Raw genomic sequence first — 14,935 nt, forward strand, 5'->3', positions numbered from 1 at the left:
AGACGAGGCACCTTAGAGTCCCCTAGGGAGTGAACCAATTTGTCCAAATCCTCTCCAAACAAAAATGAACCCCTAAAGGGAAATTTACTTAACTTAGATTTGGAGGCCGCATCTGCCGACCAACCCTTCAACCAAAGAGAGCGGCGAGCTGCAACTCCCAGGGCCAAAGATTTAGAAGAAGCCCTCAACAAGTCATATAGGGCATCGGCTAAAAAAGCAGAGCCCGTTTCAATCTTTGCCACCTCAACATCTATAGCTGCAAGATCATCCGAAGATCTATCCAGGACTCTCTCGGCCCAACGAAAACAGGCCCTGGCCACTAAAGATCCGCAAATGGCCGCCTGTACTGCCAGAGAGGAAACCTCAAAATTATGCTTCAAAAGAGGGTCCAAACGCCTGTCTTGAGTATCTTTAAGCGCCGTTCCTCCATCTACTGGGACTGTGTTGCGTTTAGTAACCGCAGAGACCACAGCATCAACCACTGGGAGCTTAAGAAGTGCTTTATCAGCTTCGGGCACTGGATATAAACGAGACATAGATCTAGTAGGCCGAAAAGCAGCATCCGGGACCTCCCACTGCGCTTTAATGACATCCCAAATGTCCTCATGCATAGGAAAGGTCTTGCTGGAAGCCCTAGAGCCCTTAACCAACAAATCAACCTTACGGACTTGTGAAGCTGGAGGCTGATCATCAAAATTTAAAGTAGTAGCCACCATAGCAATAAGATCCTGTAAATCTTCCTTATGAAACACTCTAGCCACCGAGGGATCTTCCCCCTGGCCCAAAGGAACAGTGTCAGGATCTAAAGAGGAAGGATCCTCCCAAGCCAGCTCATTAAGTGCCGGTCCTAAGTCTTCCTCTTCCTCCAAAAAAGGCATGTCTGAACTATGCTCTGGTACCAGATCTGAAGGAAACTCACATGTCCTAGGCTTAGCTGCAGTAGGAACCGAACTGCCCATAGCCCCTGACAGCCCCGCTGTAGCCCCTGACAGCCCCGCTGCTGGCCCCTCTCGCTGCATCAGGAAGGCCTGGTACATCTGAATAACAAACTCAGGGGGAAAACCTCCTCCCTGAGTGGCTGTCGAATGTACCAGGACCTCCGTATTTAAATCTCCCAAAATCGCGGAGTTTAAAGGGCCAGACGCGGCACCCGACGTTGAAGGAGCAGGAGACAAAATGGCCGCTGATCGCGCCACTTTCGCCGCGGGCGCTTCAAGAACTAAGCCAGAGGCCTCCGAACTAGGAGGGAGCGCGACGGCGAAATCGGAACCCCCGACGGAACCAAAGACAAAGCCGGTGGAGGAAGAGAAACGGCGGGCATGTCAAGCGCTGTACAAAATTTACAGGCGCCGGAGGCATTAACCCCCTGACGCTGACAGACTGCACATCTTTTCAACTTTTCCGCCATCGCGAGAAAGCGGCAACGCGGTTCGCGCCTTTTTTAAAACGCCTATTTAGCAGCTAAAAACCCGAGGGCTGACAGGAGCAATAAAGCACTAAAAGGGTACTGGCTTGCCTTCGTTCGCTTCCCCTATCTCGTAGCTTTTTTTTTTTTTTTTAAACCAGGTGCTGAAACCCACACAGAGTTGAAAAGACAGAGCTGCCTGACAGAGCTGCCTGCTCGTTAAGTCAGCGGGGAACAGATAGCTTACTCAGCTGTTCAGTTCTTTTTTTTTTTTTTTTTAAAGTACTGGCTGCCTCTCCCAAAGGCAATACTCCTTTACAATGAAAGGGTAGCCCTTCCCTTAGTTATTAATAAAGCTGTGTGAGGATACACCAGAAGGGAGATGGGGAGGAAATAGGGGGGAGGGACTCGGGGCACCCGAGTTTAACACCCCAGAGGCTGAACACTAAGGCACTTAGTATCAGGAATGACCTCAATAAAATTCCTGGGCACAGAAGAACCAATAAAGAAAATATCTACAAATACCAAAAAGAGAGACTAATAGGCTCACGTCCTACCTGCTGGGAGACTGAGAAAATACTGAGGCTAGGGTCACATGACCAGGGCTCTCATTGGCTCTCTAGAGTCAGAGTTTTTTTTTCTCAGTCTCCACCTGCTGGTAGGCGTGCACAACCCATCAGTCCAATCCTGGGCCGGTCCGGAGGGACGCTAAGGAAGTCGTTCTTAATGTTATCTACACCTTTAGTAGTGTCTATCCTATTGTAGATTTTGGTATCATCCACAAAGAGACAAACCTTACCAGGCAGCCCTTCAGTAATATAAATTACAAAAATGTTAAAAAGAGCTGGTCCAAGAGTCGAACCATGCGGCACACCACTAGTAACATCATTTTCCTCAAAATGAGCTCCATTTATGACTATCCTCTGTCGCCTTCCACTCCAACAGTTCTTAACCCAATCAGTCACTTTAGGGAACATACCGAGGGCACTCAGTTTGTTTATTAGCCTATATGGAACCGTGTAAAAGGCTTTGCTAAAATCTAAATACACCACATCTAGTGCTCTCCCTCGAACCAACTCTCTGGTCATCCAGTCAAAAATATTAATCAGATTTATCTGACAAGACTTGCCTCTAGTGAAACCATGTTGTCACCCCCTGCTCAACTGGTATAAGCTCTCCAGCTGACACAGGAGCATCAGTAATAAAACCAGCTTCAAGACCACTTTCACCTCTTCTTCTTTTTTTAATGGCGCATAATCCCAAAGTGAGGAATTCCTCTGTAGTACTAACACAACTGTCCTCCAACTGGATGAGGAGCTTCTTAGAAACAGTCCAGGAGGTGTACAAGCCTTTCTATCCAATCCACAGGAGACAGAGAAATACTGAGCACTTAAGGCTGAGAGTGCCCTTTGTTTCTCCATCTCAATTCACTGGTCAATGGACATAATCCACAGGTTCTGAACTGGTCTGACATGGACACTAAGGAATTTCTAAATATGCCAGAATCTCCAAAATGTATTCTATAGAACTCGCTAACCACTGACACACAGCCCTAAGCTACAGTAGAAAATCAGCAGTTATGTTAGCTCTCCTTTAAGGTAAGAGCTGCTGTAAAAAAAAATAATAATAATAATAACAAAATAACAAAACAGTGCTTACTTGGTAAGATTTCCTGAAATTGAGTTGGATTTCCCTGTTGCTGTATTATATTTGATGATCACTACTAACTCATGAACAGTTCGTTTTATAAAAGTGTGTCCCTTTTTCATATGGTCAATTCACAGATAGAAGTGAATTATCAGTCTCATCTGGCATGTAGTCCCACCTCACCAGTATCAGAAAGCAAGAAAGCAGGAAGATATCAACACACAGCAAAAACAACATAGGATGTTTGCTGAAAGTTAAGACATTGTACTGGGTAATGTTACCATATACATAAACAGTTAACAACTATTATCATCTTTAAGTTCACTTTAGTTTTATTTTTTAACCAAGTTACCTGGTGCTCCACAGTCACAACATGTATCATTTCCAGTCATCCTTTGGACCTCAGATATAATTTCTTTTGTCAGTTCCTGTACAATATTATTTTCTCCAGTGGTCTGACCACCTTTAAATGCATTATTTAAAGCTTCTTCTTTGCTGTTCTGCAGTACAGACATCCATCTGAAAAAGCGTTATGTTTTTTTTAATTTCATTTTTTTCTTTTATCACATTATTCTCTTTCCACCTATTATCATCTGTTCCCCAGAGTTTTCCTTATCCCAATTTATTAGGGGGTCTTTTACTAAAGCTTAGCTCGAGTTATCTGCAGCAGAGCCAATAGAAATAAAATGGGACCTGATGCAGATAACTCAAGCTAAGCTTTAGTAAAAGACCCACTAGATTTCCAAAGCTTACCAATATATGATGTAAATATTTATGTCAAATGTTGTTCTGTTATATGAATATTAATATCAAATGTTGCTTCCGTGAACTGCACAGGATTTTACATATGCAATACAGAAAAAGACTGGAAGATATGACAACTATACAAGAAATTCATTTTATTTCCTTCAATAAGAACAATCATGAAATGTAGTTGGCCTATCAGCCTCTAGTACTTTCTTCATACTTTCTCACATACATGAATAGCTAAACTGGTGCTCAACAGAATTTGAAAATACAGTCAACTTTTGAGGGTTACTTTCAAAATTTATGCCTCCTATCCCAAGGACAGCAAAATCCCCTACCCGCTAGTGTTCCAAAAGCAGGTCTCATTTTCCAGGAAAGCAAAATTATACAAATTAGCCAAGTTCTTGGTTCAAATATAAAATAATCTCAGTAATATTCAGAAATACTTAAAAGTGGACCTGTCTATAGCAGTAAAGGACAAAACTTACTGTCTTGAGATTAACTAGTAAGAAACAGCACCTGACTGTTCCTTCCAGCCTTTGGAAGGGCACATTCAATTTGCAGGGAAGCATAAAAAAGTCTAGTGATTTAACTCTGGCACTGCACTTCTGAAGCTCAGTTCAAACACAGGATAGCTTCTAAGGACCTCACTTTTACCAAAGTGGCTCTCTCTTATTTTTTTATTACTTAACATACAACTGTCAGAAAAAAAAAATTACACAACAATAAATCCTGAACATTTTACAGAATAAGTTCCCATCTAGGCTACTTAGTGCAAAAGTTTATATCTTCATATTTCAGCTCGATTATATTCTCATGCTTCTAGAATCAGTTTCTCTTCCAATGAACAGCATAAACATCTGAATCAAGACAACTTTATAGCCTTGGCCATCCTGTAATTCAGCCACCTGAAGAGATGGCAATATTTACCAAATCTTAACTTGGGAAAGTACATTTATATCAATTAACACCCCCCCCCCCCCTCAGAAAAACACAAATAGAAATGCACTAATAGGGACTATAAAACTAGAAGCTTCAACTGTAACCCACTTACATTCTAAAAACATTGCAGCCAAATATAGGGGCCCTTTTACTACAGATTAGCATGCATTAACAGAATTAGCACGTTAGCATTTAGTATGCGCTAATTCTGTTAGCACGTGCTAAGCCTTAGTAAAAGAGCCCCATAAAGAGCTAGCAGCAATAAAGTAGTTCTTACATCTGACATTCCTGCTCATCTTCAGCTTGAAAGTGATACGTTCTATCATCTGCATGAAATTGAAAAAGTGAACTGTTCAGCAAAATTCAGAAAACACATTTGATTATAAAAGTAATAGAGAGAATCATCTCTCTAAGAAAACATTTTCTACAAAGCATTTTTTCATATGATTATTTTATGTTTAAACCGTTTTTTATTGAACGCACAAAGAAAATAGCATACTGATTAGGAAACAGTGATTCGTTCAATTTTGCTTACATAGAATCAAACACCCCTCCCAACCCATCACCTGGTAGTAGTATACAATGTTTGAAAATGAACAAAATTAACACGGTGTTATTACATAAGTTAATAAAGTGTAAAAATGTCAAATCTCCCCTTTTTGCCACCCTCCCTCTCCCAATCACCACTGTCTCCAAATACCCCCCCCCCCCCCTCCATAAAGGAAAAAGCTCGAATGATTCCAGGAATGGCCACAGAGGGTCTTGATTCTTATGACCCCCCTCCAAGGCATTCACACAGGACAAAATTAACAGTACCAACCCTCCCCCCCCCCAAATACTACAGTAAGGGCTGGACTCCATTAAAGGTGAAAGTTACTTATAAGTTGTTGAGGAGCAGACTCCGACCCCGTGGATGGAGGAATCTCAGGTAAGGATCCCAGACCAGTAAGAAACGCTTTTACATTTAAATGACCCCTTTGTCTCTCTAGCCTCCCATGTTGCCAACATGTGTAATTAATTGGCTCCTCCAGTGCCAAAAAGCCAGAGGCTCACTCGAGCCATATGATTATTTTAAAAATAAAAGCATATACAAGTAAAATAAAAATATTTTAAATAATAAACTTACGTGATATGAGATCAAAACTTTTTCTTTCCTCTGGGTTTGTTTTTACCTGACAGGTTAAGAGATTGAGCTTTGCAGGGGGCGTGTTCACCTAAGTTAAGAAAAAGTACATCAAAAAAGGAGATCCATAAAACCCATTCAGAAGAAAATTCAGTTTACCTCATACAATCAAGAAATATAAAAATGCTTTTGTTTTACATCAGTAACTATAGACATAATTTGAGTATAAAATGAGATAACATGAAAACGAATACAAACTGGGGAGGAGGGAGTTACATTCAAGTGTACAGTAACTTCCACCCCCCTCCGGCAATGAGAATTTCGTCCTCCCCAACCCCCCTCCCCATGGTTACCAGCATTTCTTCCTCCTCCACACCACTAATCCCACCCCTTGCAGCTACCAACATTCCTTCCTCCACGGTTACCACGTATGCAGATGCTCAAGGTCCTGCACCGGACCAGCGCAACGTTTCCTTTGTCAGCGTCAGCCAGAAGTAGGAACTACAGCAATGGGTGGAGAAAGAAATGCCGGCAAGCGTGGGGGGAGAGGGGATGAAGAGAGGCAAATATAAACAGAGATCCCCAATTTTGACCCAAAAATCTTGGTTTATATTCAAATATGTATGGTATGAAAAAAAAACATCAAGCATCCTAGCTAACCCCCCCCCCCCCCCTTTTTATAAAGCCATGCTTGCGGCTGCTGGCGCAGCAATGCCTACACAGCCCATTCAAGTGAATGGATTGTGTTGGCATTACCACCCGGCTTTGTAAAAAATAAAAAAAGGGGGGGAGTGAGAAAGAATTAGAGATTACAAATTCAGTCAGCTAAATTTTAACAAGTCAAATCCTGCCTAAACAAATACTGAGTTGACTGTAATAAGTCTCAACTTTTCCAGTATCAAACCATAAATCAGATATATTCATGATTAATTCATGAAAAAAGAACCTAGAAAATTCATTAAGCTTAGCAATTTGTTCTGTAGTCAAAAACAGAAAGGTGCAAAATGAATGGAAGCAATTTCCTACAGGAAAATTAAAGATTTCTATTTGTTAATACTGATACCAGGAAATAATGATCCATCATCTGAAGTCGAAGGCCTCTTGAATCAACAGTTAGAATGGGCTACACTTTTGTAATCATCTTCTATGTATATCTGTTAATAAGTGTTTGTTATATTTAGGATGTACTCTTAAGTCGTGGTGAGTCATTTAGGGTTTGAAGATCTGTTCAGGTGTATTGACGTATGTGGGATGGATCTTTAAAGCACCAAAGTTTGGCGTCTGACATCAATAGTGCCATTTTGGAGATGTGAATTTGCCTCCAAGCCATACACAGGATCTTTCAGTAAGGGTTGTGTGGTTTTTAAGAGTTTTGTTTTTATATTCGGAGCTTAGATATTAATGAAGAATATTTTGATTTTCAGATTAGATGTCTGTTTTGCACCTGACCCTGATGAAGCCTTATGAGTTGGCGAAACAGGTCCTGTTGGCTTTGAATCCCATTAGTGTGCCTATTGTTAAGGCTTAAGCAGGCGCTTTGAAGATTCATCAAATGTTTGGATTTGATAGCTCCTTTTCGTCTTCTGAATTCCATTCTTTCAAGAAATTTGGATTGAAGAACTGATATTGAACTGTAATAGACGTGTAAAGGCAATATAGACTACAAGCAGTAAAGAGCTTACAGCGGGCTGCCTCATGACCCAGATTGGGCATGCAGGATAGGCTGTAGCTGAGAGCTTGTATTAGAGGCTGTGAGTTAGTTGCACGCAGAGCTCACAGTGTAGACAGTTGCCTAGGGGCTCGAGTGAGAGAGAGAGAGAGAGAGAGAGAAAGAGAGAGAGAGAGAGAGAAAGTGTGAGTGTTGGAGTATGTGAAAATGGTGGACTCCAGGCCAGCACAAGGACTGAAAGGTGTGCCATGGAGGAAAATGTATTTCAGAAGGGGGGGAGCAAGGATCTCTCCCTAGGAAAAGGTGAAACATTCCTATTCAAATTGAGCTAGCATCAGAAATGAAGGATAGTGAACTTCTGTTTTAAAATCAGACTCTTTTTAGAACAGTACAGGACTGACAACAACTAGCAAAGTCTAAGTCCACTGACCATACAGGGGGTAAGCTAAAGTAAATATGTGGTATTGACTCTGTGTGAAAACATTAAACTTAACATCTTATTAAAACACAGTGATTGTAAGTTTTTACATATATCTTTATTCAGACCTCAATTATATTTAATTAATTTGTGTATCTATTAATCTGAGCTAAATAGAAGCCATACATTAATTCCCAAACAAAGTTGTATTCACTGAGCACCTCTCGCATATATAAAGCATAGCATTAGGAGGGTATTCAGGTAATGCCTAATAGGGCATAAACAGATCTTCAAATATTACAACCTTCAGAAATTAAGCAGGTGACTACAAGCACTCGGCAGTAACGTGTCCCAAAAGGGTGCCCACATGGCCTGAAAGCGAGAGCCCAACCCAGAGGAGATATCAGGGACCTGTAGGCGCTCTATGAAGAGGTCCAGAATCATCAAGATGTGTCACTGCTGAATAGTTGGACCCATAGGTAGTAGGCAATTCTGTAGGATGGATTTAATTGCAAATAACACCAAACACTTGAGAAAGTGATTACATCCGGGGCAAGTGGGACAGTCTAAGGCAGTGATGGCGAACCTTTCAGAGACCGAGTGCCCAAACAGCAACCCAAATCTAATTACTCATCGCGAAGTGCCGGTACTCATTATGGGCGGGGTCCCCACATATGACTCCACCCCTATGATAGCCACACCCCCTTACACCAGCCATGGCGCATATAAACAGACATCATTGAAAATATTATACTAGTATAGGAGAAAAAAATAACATGATTTTCTTTCATTATAAATCATTTCTGTAAGTTATTACAGCTCCAGTATACCCAGTGCAAAATAAGACAGCAGATGTAATTCTCAAATTGGACATATTCCAAACACTAAAATGAAAATAAAATGATTTTTTTCTACCTTTGTTGTCTGGTGATTTTGTTTTTCTATCCATATTGGTCCTAGTCGCTGATTCTGCTGCTCTCTATCTGTTCTCTTAACTCCGTTTCCAGGGCTTCCTTTCCATTTATTTCTTTACTTTCCTCATTTCTTCTTCATTTCTTGCCCTCCATCCATGTCCAGCAACCCTCCTCTCCCCTCCAGCCACAAATGTCCAGCCACCCTCCTCTCCAGCCGCCCATGTCCAGCCACCCTCCTCTCTCCCCTGCCCTCCCCTCCAGCCACCCTCCTCTCCCCCCTGCCCTCCCTGCGGCAGGCCTCCCTCCCACCCAGCACCAGGCCAACCAGCACCAAGCCTCCCTCCCTCCCACCCAGCACCAGGCCACCCACCCAACACCAGGCCATGCACCCACCCAGCACTCCCACCCAAGCACCAGGCCTCCCACCCAAGTACCAGGCCACCCAAGCACCCAAGCCTCCCTCCCTCCCACCCAGCACCAGGCCATCCACCCACCCAACACCAGGACACCCACCCAAGCACCAGGTAGGCCATCCACCCAAGCACCAGGCAGGCCTCCCTCCCTCCCACCCACCCAGCACTCCCACCCAAGCACCAGGCCTCGCTCCCTCCCTCCCACCCGGCGTCAAGCATTCCTCCCTCCCTCCCATCCGGCTCCAGCCCGCCATCCTTCCTTCCCTCCGAACCCGAAGAAATTTAAAAAAGTCTTCCCTTGTCCGAATAGGGGGCGTCAGCATCAGCAGCGAAAAGCGTGCTGCTGGTTCGGCGCGTTTTCAGCCTTCCGTCTCTCAAGCTCTCTGGTCCCGCCCTAACAGGAAATGAGGGCGGGACCAGAGAGCTTGAGAGACGGAAGGCTGAAGACGCACAGAACCAGCAGCACGCTTTTCGCTGCTACTGCTGATGCTGACGCCGCTTACTTGGACAAGGGAAGACTTTTAAATTTCTTCGGGTTCGGAGGGAGGGATGGAGGCCGGGCGGGCTGGTGCCGGGTGGGAGGGAGGGAGGAATGCTTGACGCCGGGTGGGAGGGAGGGAGGAAGGAATGCTTGACGCCGGGTGGGTGGGCTGAAAGTCTCGGGTGAGGCGACCGGCGGTGCGCGTGCCAACAGAGAGGGCTCCGCGTGCCCTCTCCGGCACGCGTGCCATAGGTTCGCCATCACCGGTCTAAGGTGTAGGCACCAAACAGAAGCAAAGGAATGCAAGCCACAAAGATGGATTATATCTTAACAAAAAATTGGAGAAGCCAACGCCAGAAGTCCTGGATAACGGGGAATACCCAAAACATGTGTACCAAATGGGCCCTGGTGCTCTGGCATTTAGGACAATAACCAGTAGTTTCAGTCTGGTGTGCATGATGTGGTGAAATAAACAAAAATGCAAATTAAGTGTTTCTCGCTAAATTATTCATGAAATCTTTTTTTAACTTTTCACTGAGGGAGAGTCCAAAAGATGATGATCTACACTGCGATGGGAAAAACCTGAACTTACTAATCGCAAAGAAGATGACAAGCACTCAGAACAATGACCTTCTAAAGTTTTATAGACCAAACAACAATTCTTAAACAAAATGTGGGCCTCCACTGATACCAATAAAGTTACACCATTAAAGGAGATATATGATCATATTTTGTCTTTTTATCTTGCAGCTGTACTTTGCTGCAAATCTACATGCCTCTTCCCTGCACCACAGTCTCACCAATCCCTTGAGACTCTGGAGTTCTGCCTGCCTCTTGGGTTCTGCATGTGTAACAGGGAGAATTTTTCAGATTACTACCCTGGAGATTGTACACATCAACTTTCTGCCCAAAAGATTAAACTAATTTCCAGAACCTCCCTCCCACAGTTCCATATGTACCCAGGACATCTGGCTCCTCCCCAACACTGTCTAAACTTATCTAGGTGACATGAAACTGGCCATCTTCGTACTAGGCAAATGACCAAGCAATCCTCACATCCACCAGCAATCCAGCTATGTTACACGCCTATTAATGGAATGTCTAACTAAATTGGCCATCTTAACCCTCCCTTCCTGGGAAAATCCTGTTGAGACATATTCAGTGAGAGAAGATATTGATTGGCTATTACAGCAGTATTGGTATTCATGGAATTTAGGAGATAGTTTGTATAGCTCTACTGAACCAAAGAAAGTAGGTTGAGTTTCCCTATATCTGACCAATGGGATGCAAAAGAATGTTGACAAATTTGCACAAACCATATGGCGAAACCCAAGAACATTATAACTCTTACACAGCCCTTGCATGCTGACTAAAGAACAGTGCTGGAACAATCTCTCAGAAAAGCTGCATCCTAATCTCTCAGCCTCTAGATGCCTTAAGTGGCTCACATAAATAATACCATATGATAGAAATTAGCAAGGTTAATTTACTCCAAATACAGTAGTTAAACCTAGAAGTATTCAACATCCATACAATTTCTAAAATACTTACTGTGCCATGTGATATTGTAAGGAAACCATTCTTAACAGTGCATTTTCTCTTCTGCCATACTTTTCGTATTCTTGAGAGAGACAAAAATTTCACATAAAAATATTTGACTAATATTATCAAAAATAACAAAATGTAATTAAACCAGCTATTATCTTCTAAGAAAAAATTACATACCCATCACTTTTCTTATACAAGTTTCCACTTCTTTCAGTGCCATGCTCTTTGTTTCCTTGAGGTTGATGCAGACTATATGCAGCACTTTGTCGTATTTGTGAATCCTGAAGAAACAGTACACAAAAATTAATGTGTTTTCTAACTATACACAACACACGCAACAAACTAATGTCTGCAGTGGTCACAAGTTATACAACATTATTTACCAGTATTTTTATCAGCCAGTAATTTATTATCTTAAATGCTAGAGGAAAGAAATCAAATGCTAGAGGAATGAAATCAGTCGCTGGTTCTAAATTTTTATAGCGCTTGTGTATAAATATGGTTCATTAGAACTGCAGACTAAGTCTCATCAATTGTACTGTTACCTCTATAATGCTCCCATCAGGAACGCTATAAGAATTTAGAACCAGCAACTTATTCTATTCCTCTGGCATTTGGTTTTAAGATTTTCTTGAGATCCCTGATGCAGGCATATGCTAATGCCCAAACACAGCTGTGTTGGGTCGTTTTTCAAATGTAACTGATCCTGGCAATATAGAATCATCTGGATCCCATTATTAATTGTGCACTCCACTTTTTGTTTCATCTTTGATCCATATATACCATAGATCTGAGGAGAATAGTAACACCACTGACAATGCTGCCAGACAGATAATCTGGACACAAGTACTGCAGTGGTACTCAGAGGTGGAGATACATTGCAGAACCTTTGAAATTTCCTGAGAGTCTTCTACCCCTGTTGACTGTGCATGTTGTTATATTGTTCCACAGCCCACAGATTGAAATTTAAGATTAATCTGACTTTTAAATTTTAAACCTGTGCCATCCTGTGTCATCCTATACATGTGTCATGCGCAGAACAGCCAATCGCTAAGCTTGACTGCTCTGCACATACTCAGAGCAGCACTTGTGCTACAGCTTTTATACATGAATACAAGTTATGTGTATAAAAGCCATTATTTTTTCAAACTTATCAGTGGCACAAATGCTTTTCATGGCACAGATTTGCACCGAGGAGCCCAAGCAGGTGCTGTCAATCCTCCCTACGGATGTTCTTTAGCCCTGCGGCATGGAGCTAGGGCTGCAGCAGCTGAGAAAACAGCCCAGTGTCCACCTGGAAAAACCTGACCTGTTACTATCCCAGAGCCTATACAAGGGCTCCATCCACATGCGAACGGGGCTTCTGAACTGCGGTAGTGCTACACTCACCCTTGGATCCGCCTGTTGACTGCACCGCAAAGAAGCAGCCATCATACAACAGACAGCTCCTGATCACCAGTAAAAATGTCATCCTAAAGGTAGGCGATCCTTTCTGTACATTGATCGGAAAACAGCTGTGCATCACTCAACATGCATATTTGAACAGTAATTAGCTCATTAAAATAACTTTGCATACAATTCTTTTTGGCTGCTACAGAGACAGGAAAAGAGCCTGCAGAACCTACCCCTTTATGCATGTCTTGCTGAACTCCATGCTCACTAAACCAGCTAACTAATTAAAAATTAAAAAAAAAAAAAACCAAAAAAAAAGCTCATTGGTGGCTCAGTAAGTTTTGTGTATCTGGACCCCTGAGCAGAATCAGAGGATATGCATAAAGAAAACCCTTCCTATCCTCCTCAATCTAAGAGAAAGGCATCCAAGACTAGTTTATACAAAGTTCCAACTCTAGCAGAACTTAGGTACTTTTCTGTTCTTAGGAAACACAAAATAATCCACAGGTGTGCCCCAAATCCCTGAATCCAGAAACCACTCCTTTGACAGGACACTGTTTTCCCATGCCAGATAACAAAGTTCCATGTTCTGACAGTCTCCTATCATAGAAGGCAAGTCCCTATTCTTTCTTCCTTGTTGATGTTATACACAGCTGATCTGAACTAAGATTATTGTGTAAGCAAACTGATCTTTGAACGCCTTAGAGCATACTACCCCGAGCTCCAACAAAGTTACCAGGTAAAGTTCCTCCTGAGTGGACCAAAGAACCATCGAGTTGGCCTCTCCAATCCAGTTTGGATGCATTTGTAGTGAGGACAATTTGAACAGAAGGAATTTGAAAAGGAATTCCTTTTTCCAGACTGAATTACCCAGTCACGATGTTTTTATTATACACTATAAGCCAAAGAATAACATCCAAATAGTTTACAACATATGAAGAAGAGAGGGATAAAGCGAATGCTACATACCTGTAGAAGGTATTCTCCGAGGACAGCAGGCTGATTGTTCTCACTGATGGGTGACGTCCACGGCAGCCCCTCCAATCGGAATCTTCACTAGCAAAGTCCTTTGCTAGCCCTCGCGCGCACCGCGCATGCGCGGCCGTCTTCCCGCCCGAAACCGGCTCGAGCCGGCCAGTCCAGTATGTAGCAAGACAAAACTCTGAAGGGAAGACACAACTCCAAAGGGGAGGCGGGCGGGTTTGTGAGAACAATCAGCCTGCTGTCCTCGGAGAATACCTTCTACAGGTATGTAGCATTCGCTTTCTCCGAGGACAAGCAGGCTGCTTGTTCTCACTGATGGGGTATCCCTAGCCCCCAGGCTCACTCAAAACAACAACCAAGGTCAATTGGGCCTCGCAACGGCGAGGACATAACTGAGATTGACCTAAAAAATTTACCAACTAACTGAGAGTGCAGCCTGGAACAGAACAAACAGGGCCCTCGGGGGGTGGAGTTGGATCCTAAAGCCCAAACAGGTTCTGAAGAACTGACTGCCCGAACCGAGTGTCGCGTCGGGTATCCTGCTGCAGGCAGTAATGGGATGTGAATGTGTGGACAGAAGCCCACGTCGCAGCTTTGCAAATTTCTTCAATGGAGGCTGACTTCAAGTGGGCTACCGACGCAGCCATGGCTCTAACATTATGAGCCGTGACATGACCCTCAAGAGCCAGCCCCGCCTGGGCGTAAGTGAAGGAAATGCAATCTGCTAGCCAATTGGATATGGTGCGTTTCCCTACAGCCACTCCCCTCCTATTGGGGTCAAAAGAAACAAACAATTGGGCAGACTGTCTGTGGGGCTGTGTCCGCTCCAAGTAGAAGGCCAATGCTCTCTTGCAGTCCAAAGTGTGCAGCTGACGTTCAGCAGGGCAGGAATGAGGACGGGGAAAGAATGTTGGCAAGACAATTGACTGGTTCAGATGGAACTCCGACACGACCTTTGGCAGAAACTTAGGGTGAGTACGGAGGACTACTCTGTTGTGATGAAATTTGGTGTAAGGGGCCTGGGCTACCAGGGCCTGAAGCTCACTGACTCTACGAGCTGAAGTAACTGCCACCAAGAAAATGACCTTCCAGGTCAAGTACTTCAGATGGCAGGAATTCAGTGGCTCAAAAGGAGGTTTCATCAGCTGGGTGAGAACGACATTGAGATCCCATGACATTGTAGGAGGCTTGACAGGGGGCTTTGACAAAAGCAAACCTCTCATAAAGCGAACAACTAAAGGCTGTCCTGAGA

At 43.3% G+C, this 14,935-nt stretch overlaps 1 protein-coding gene across 5 annotated transcripts in view; it reads right to left on the reverse strand.

Annotated features, from left to right (window-relative positions):
- ASAP2 (ArfGAP with SH3 domain, ankyrin repeat and PH domain 2) overlaps positions 1 to 14,935 on the reverse strand; it is a 333,390-nt gene that overhangs the window by 153,547 nt on the left and 164,908 nt on the right. For all 5 annotated transcript variants that reach the window (XM_030198894.1, XM_030198893.1, XM_030198892.1 and 2 more), the window contains exons 10-14: positions 11,485 to 11,588; positions 11,311 to 11,380; positions 5,868 to 5,955; positions 5,019 to 5,067; positions 3,405 to 3,571 (exon numbers count right to left, since the gene is read on the reverse strand). In XM_030198894.1, the coding sequence (XP_030054754.1) occupies positions 3,405 to 3,571; positions 5,019 to 5,067; positions 5,868 to 5,955; positions 11,311 to 11,380; positions 11,485 to 11,588 (478 nt within the window). The remainder of the gene's footprint in view (positions 1 to 3,404; positions 3,572 to 5,018; positions 5,068 to 5,867; positions 5,956 to 11,310; positions 11,381 to 11,484; positions 11,589 to 14,935) is intronic.

This window comes from Microcaecilia unicolor, chromosome 3 (assembly GCF_901765095.1).
Source record: "Microcaecilia unicolor chromosome 3, aMicUni1.1, whole genome shotgun sequence".
Classification (NCBI taxonomy): domain Eukaryota; kingdom Metazoa; phylum Chordata; class Amphibia; order Gymnophiona; family Siphonopidae; genus Microcaecilia; species Microcaecilia unicolor.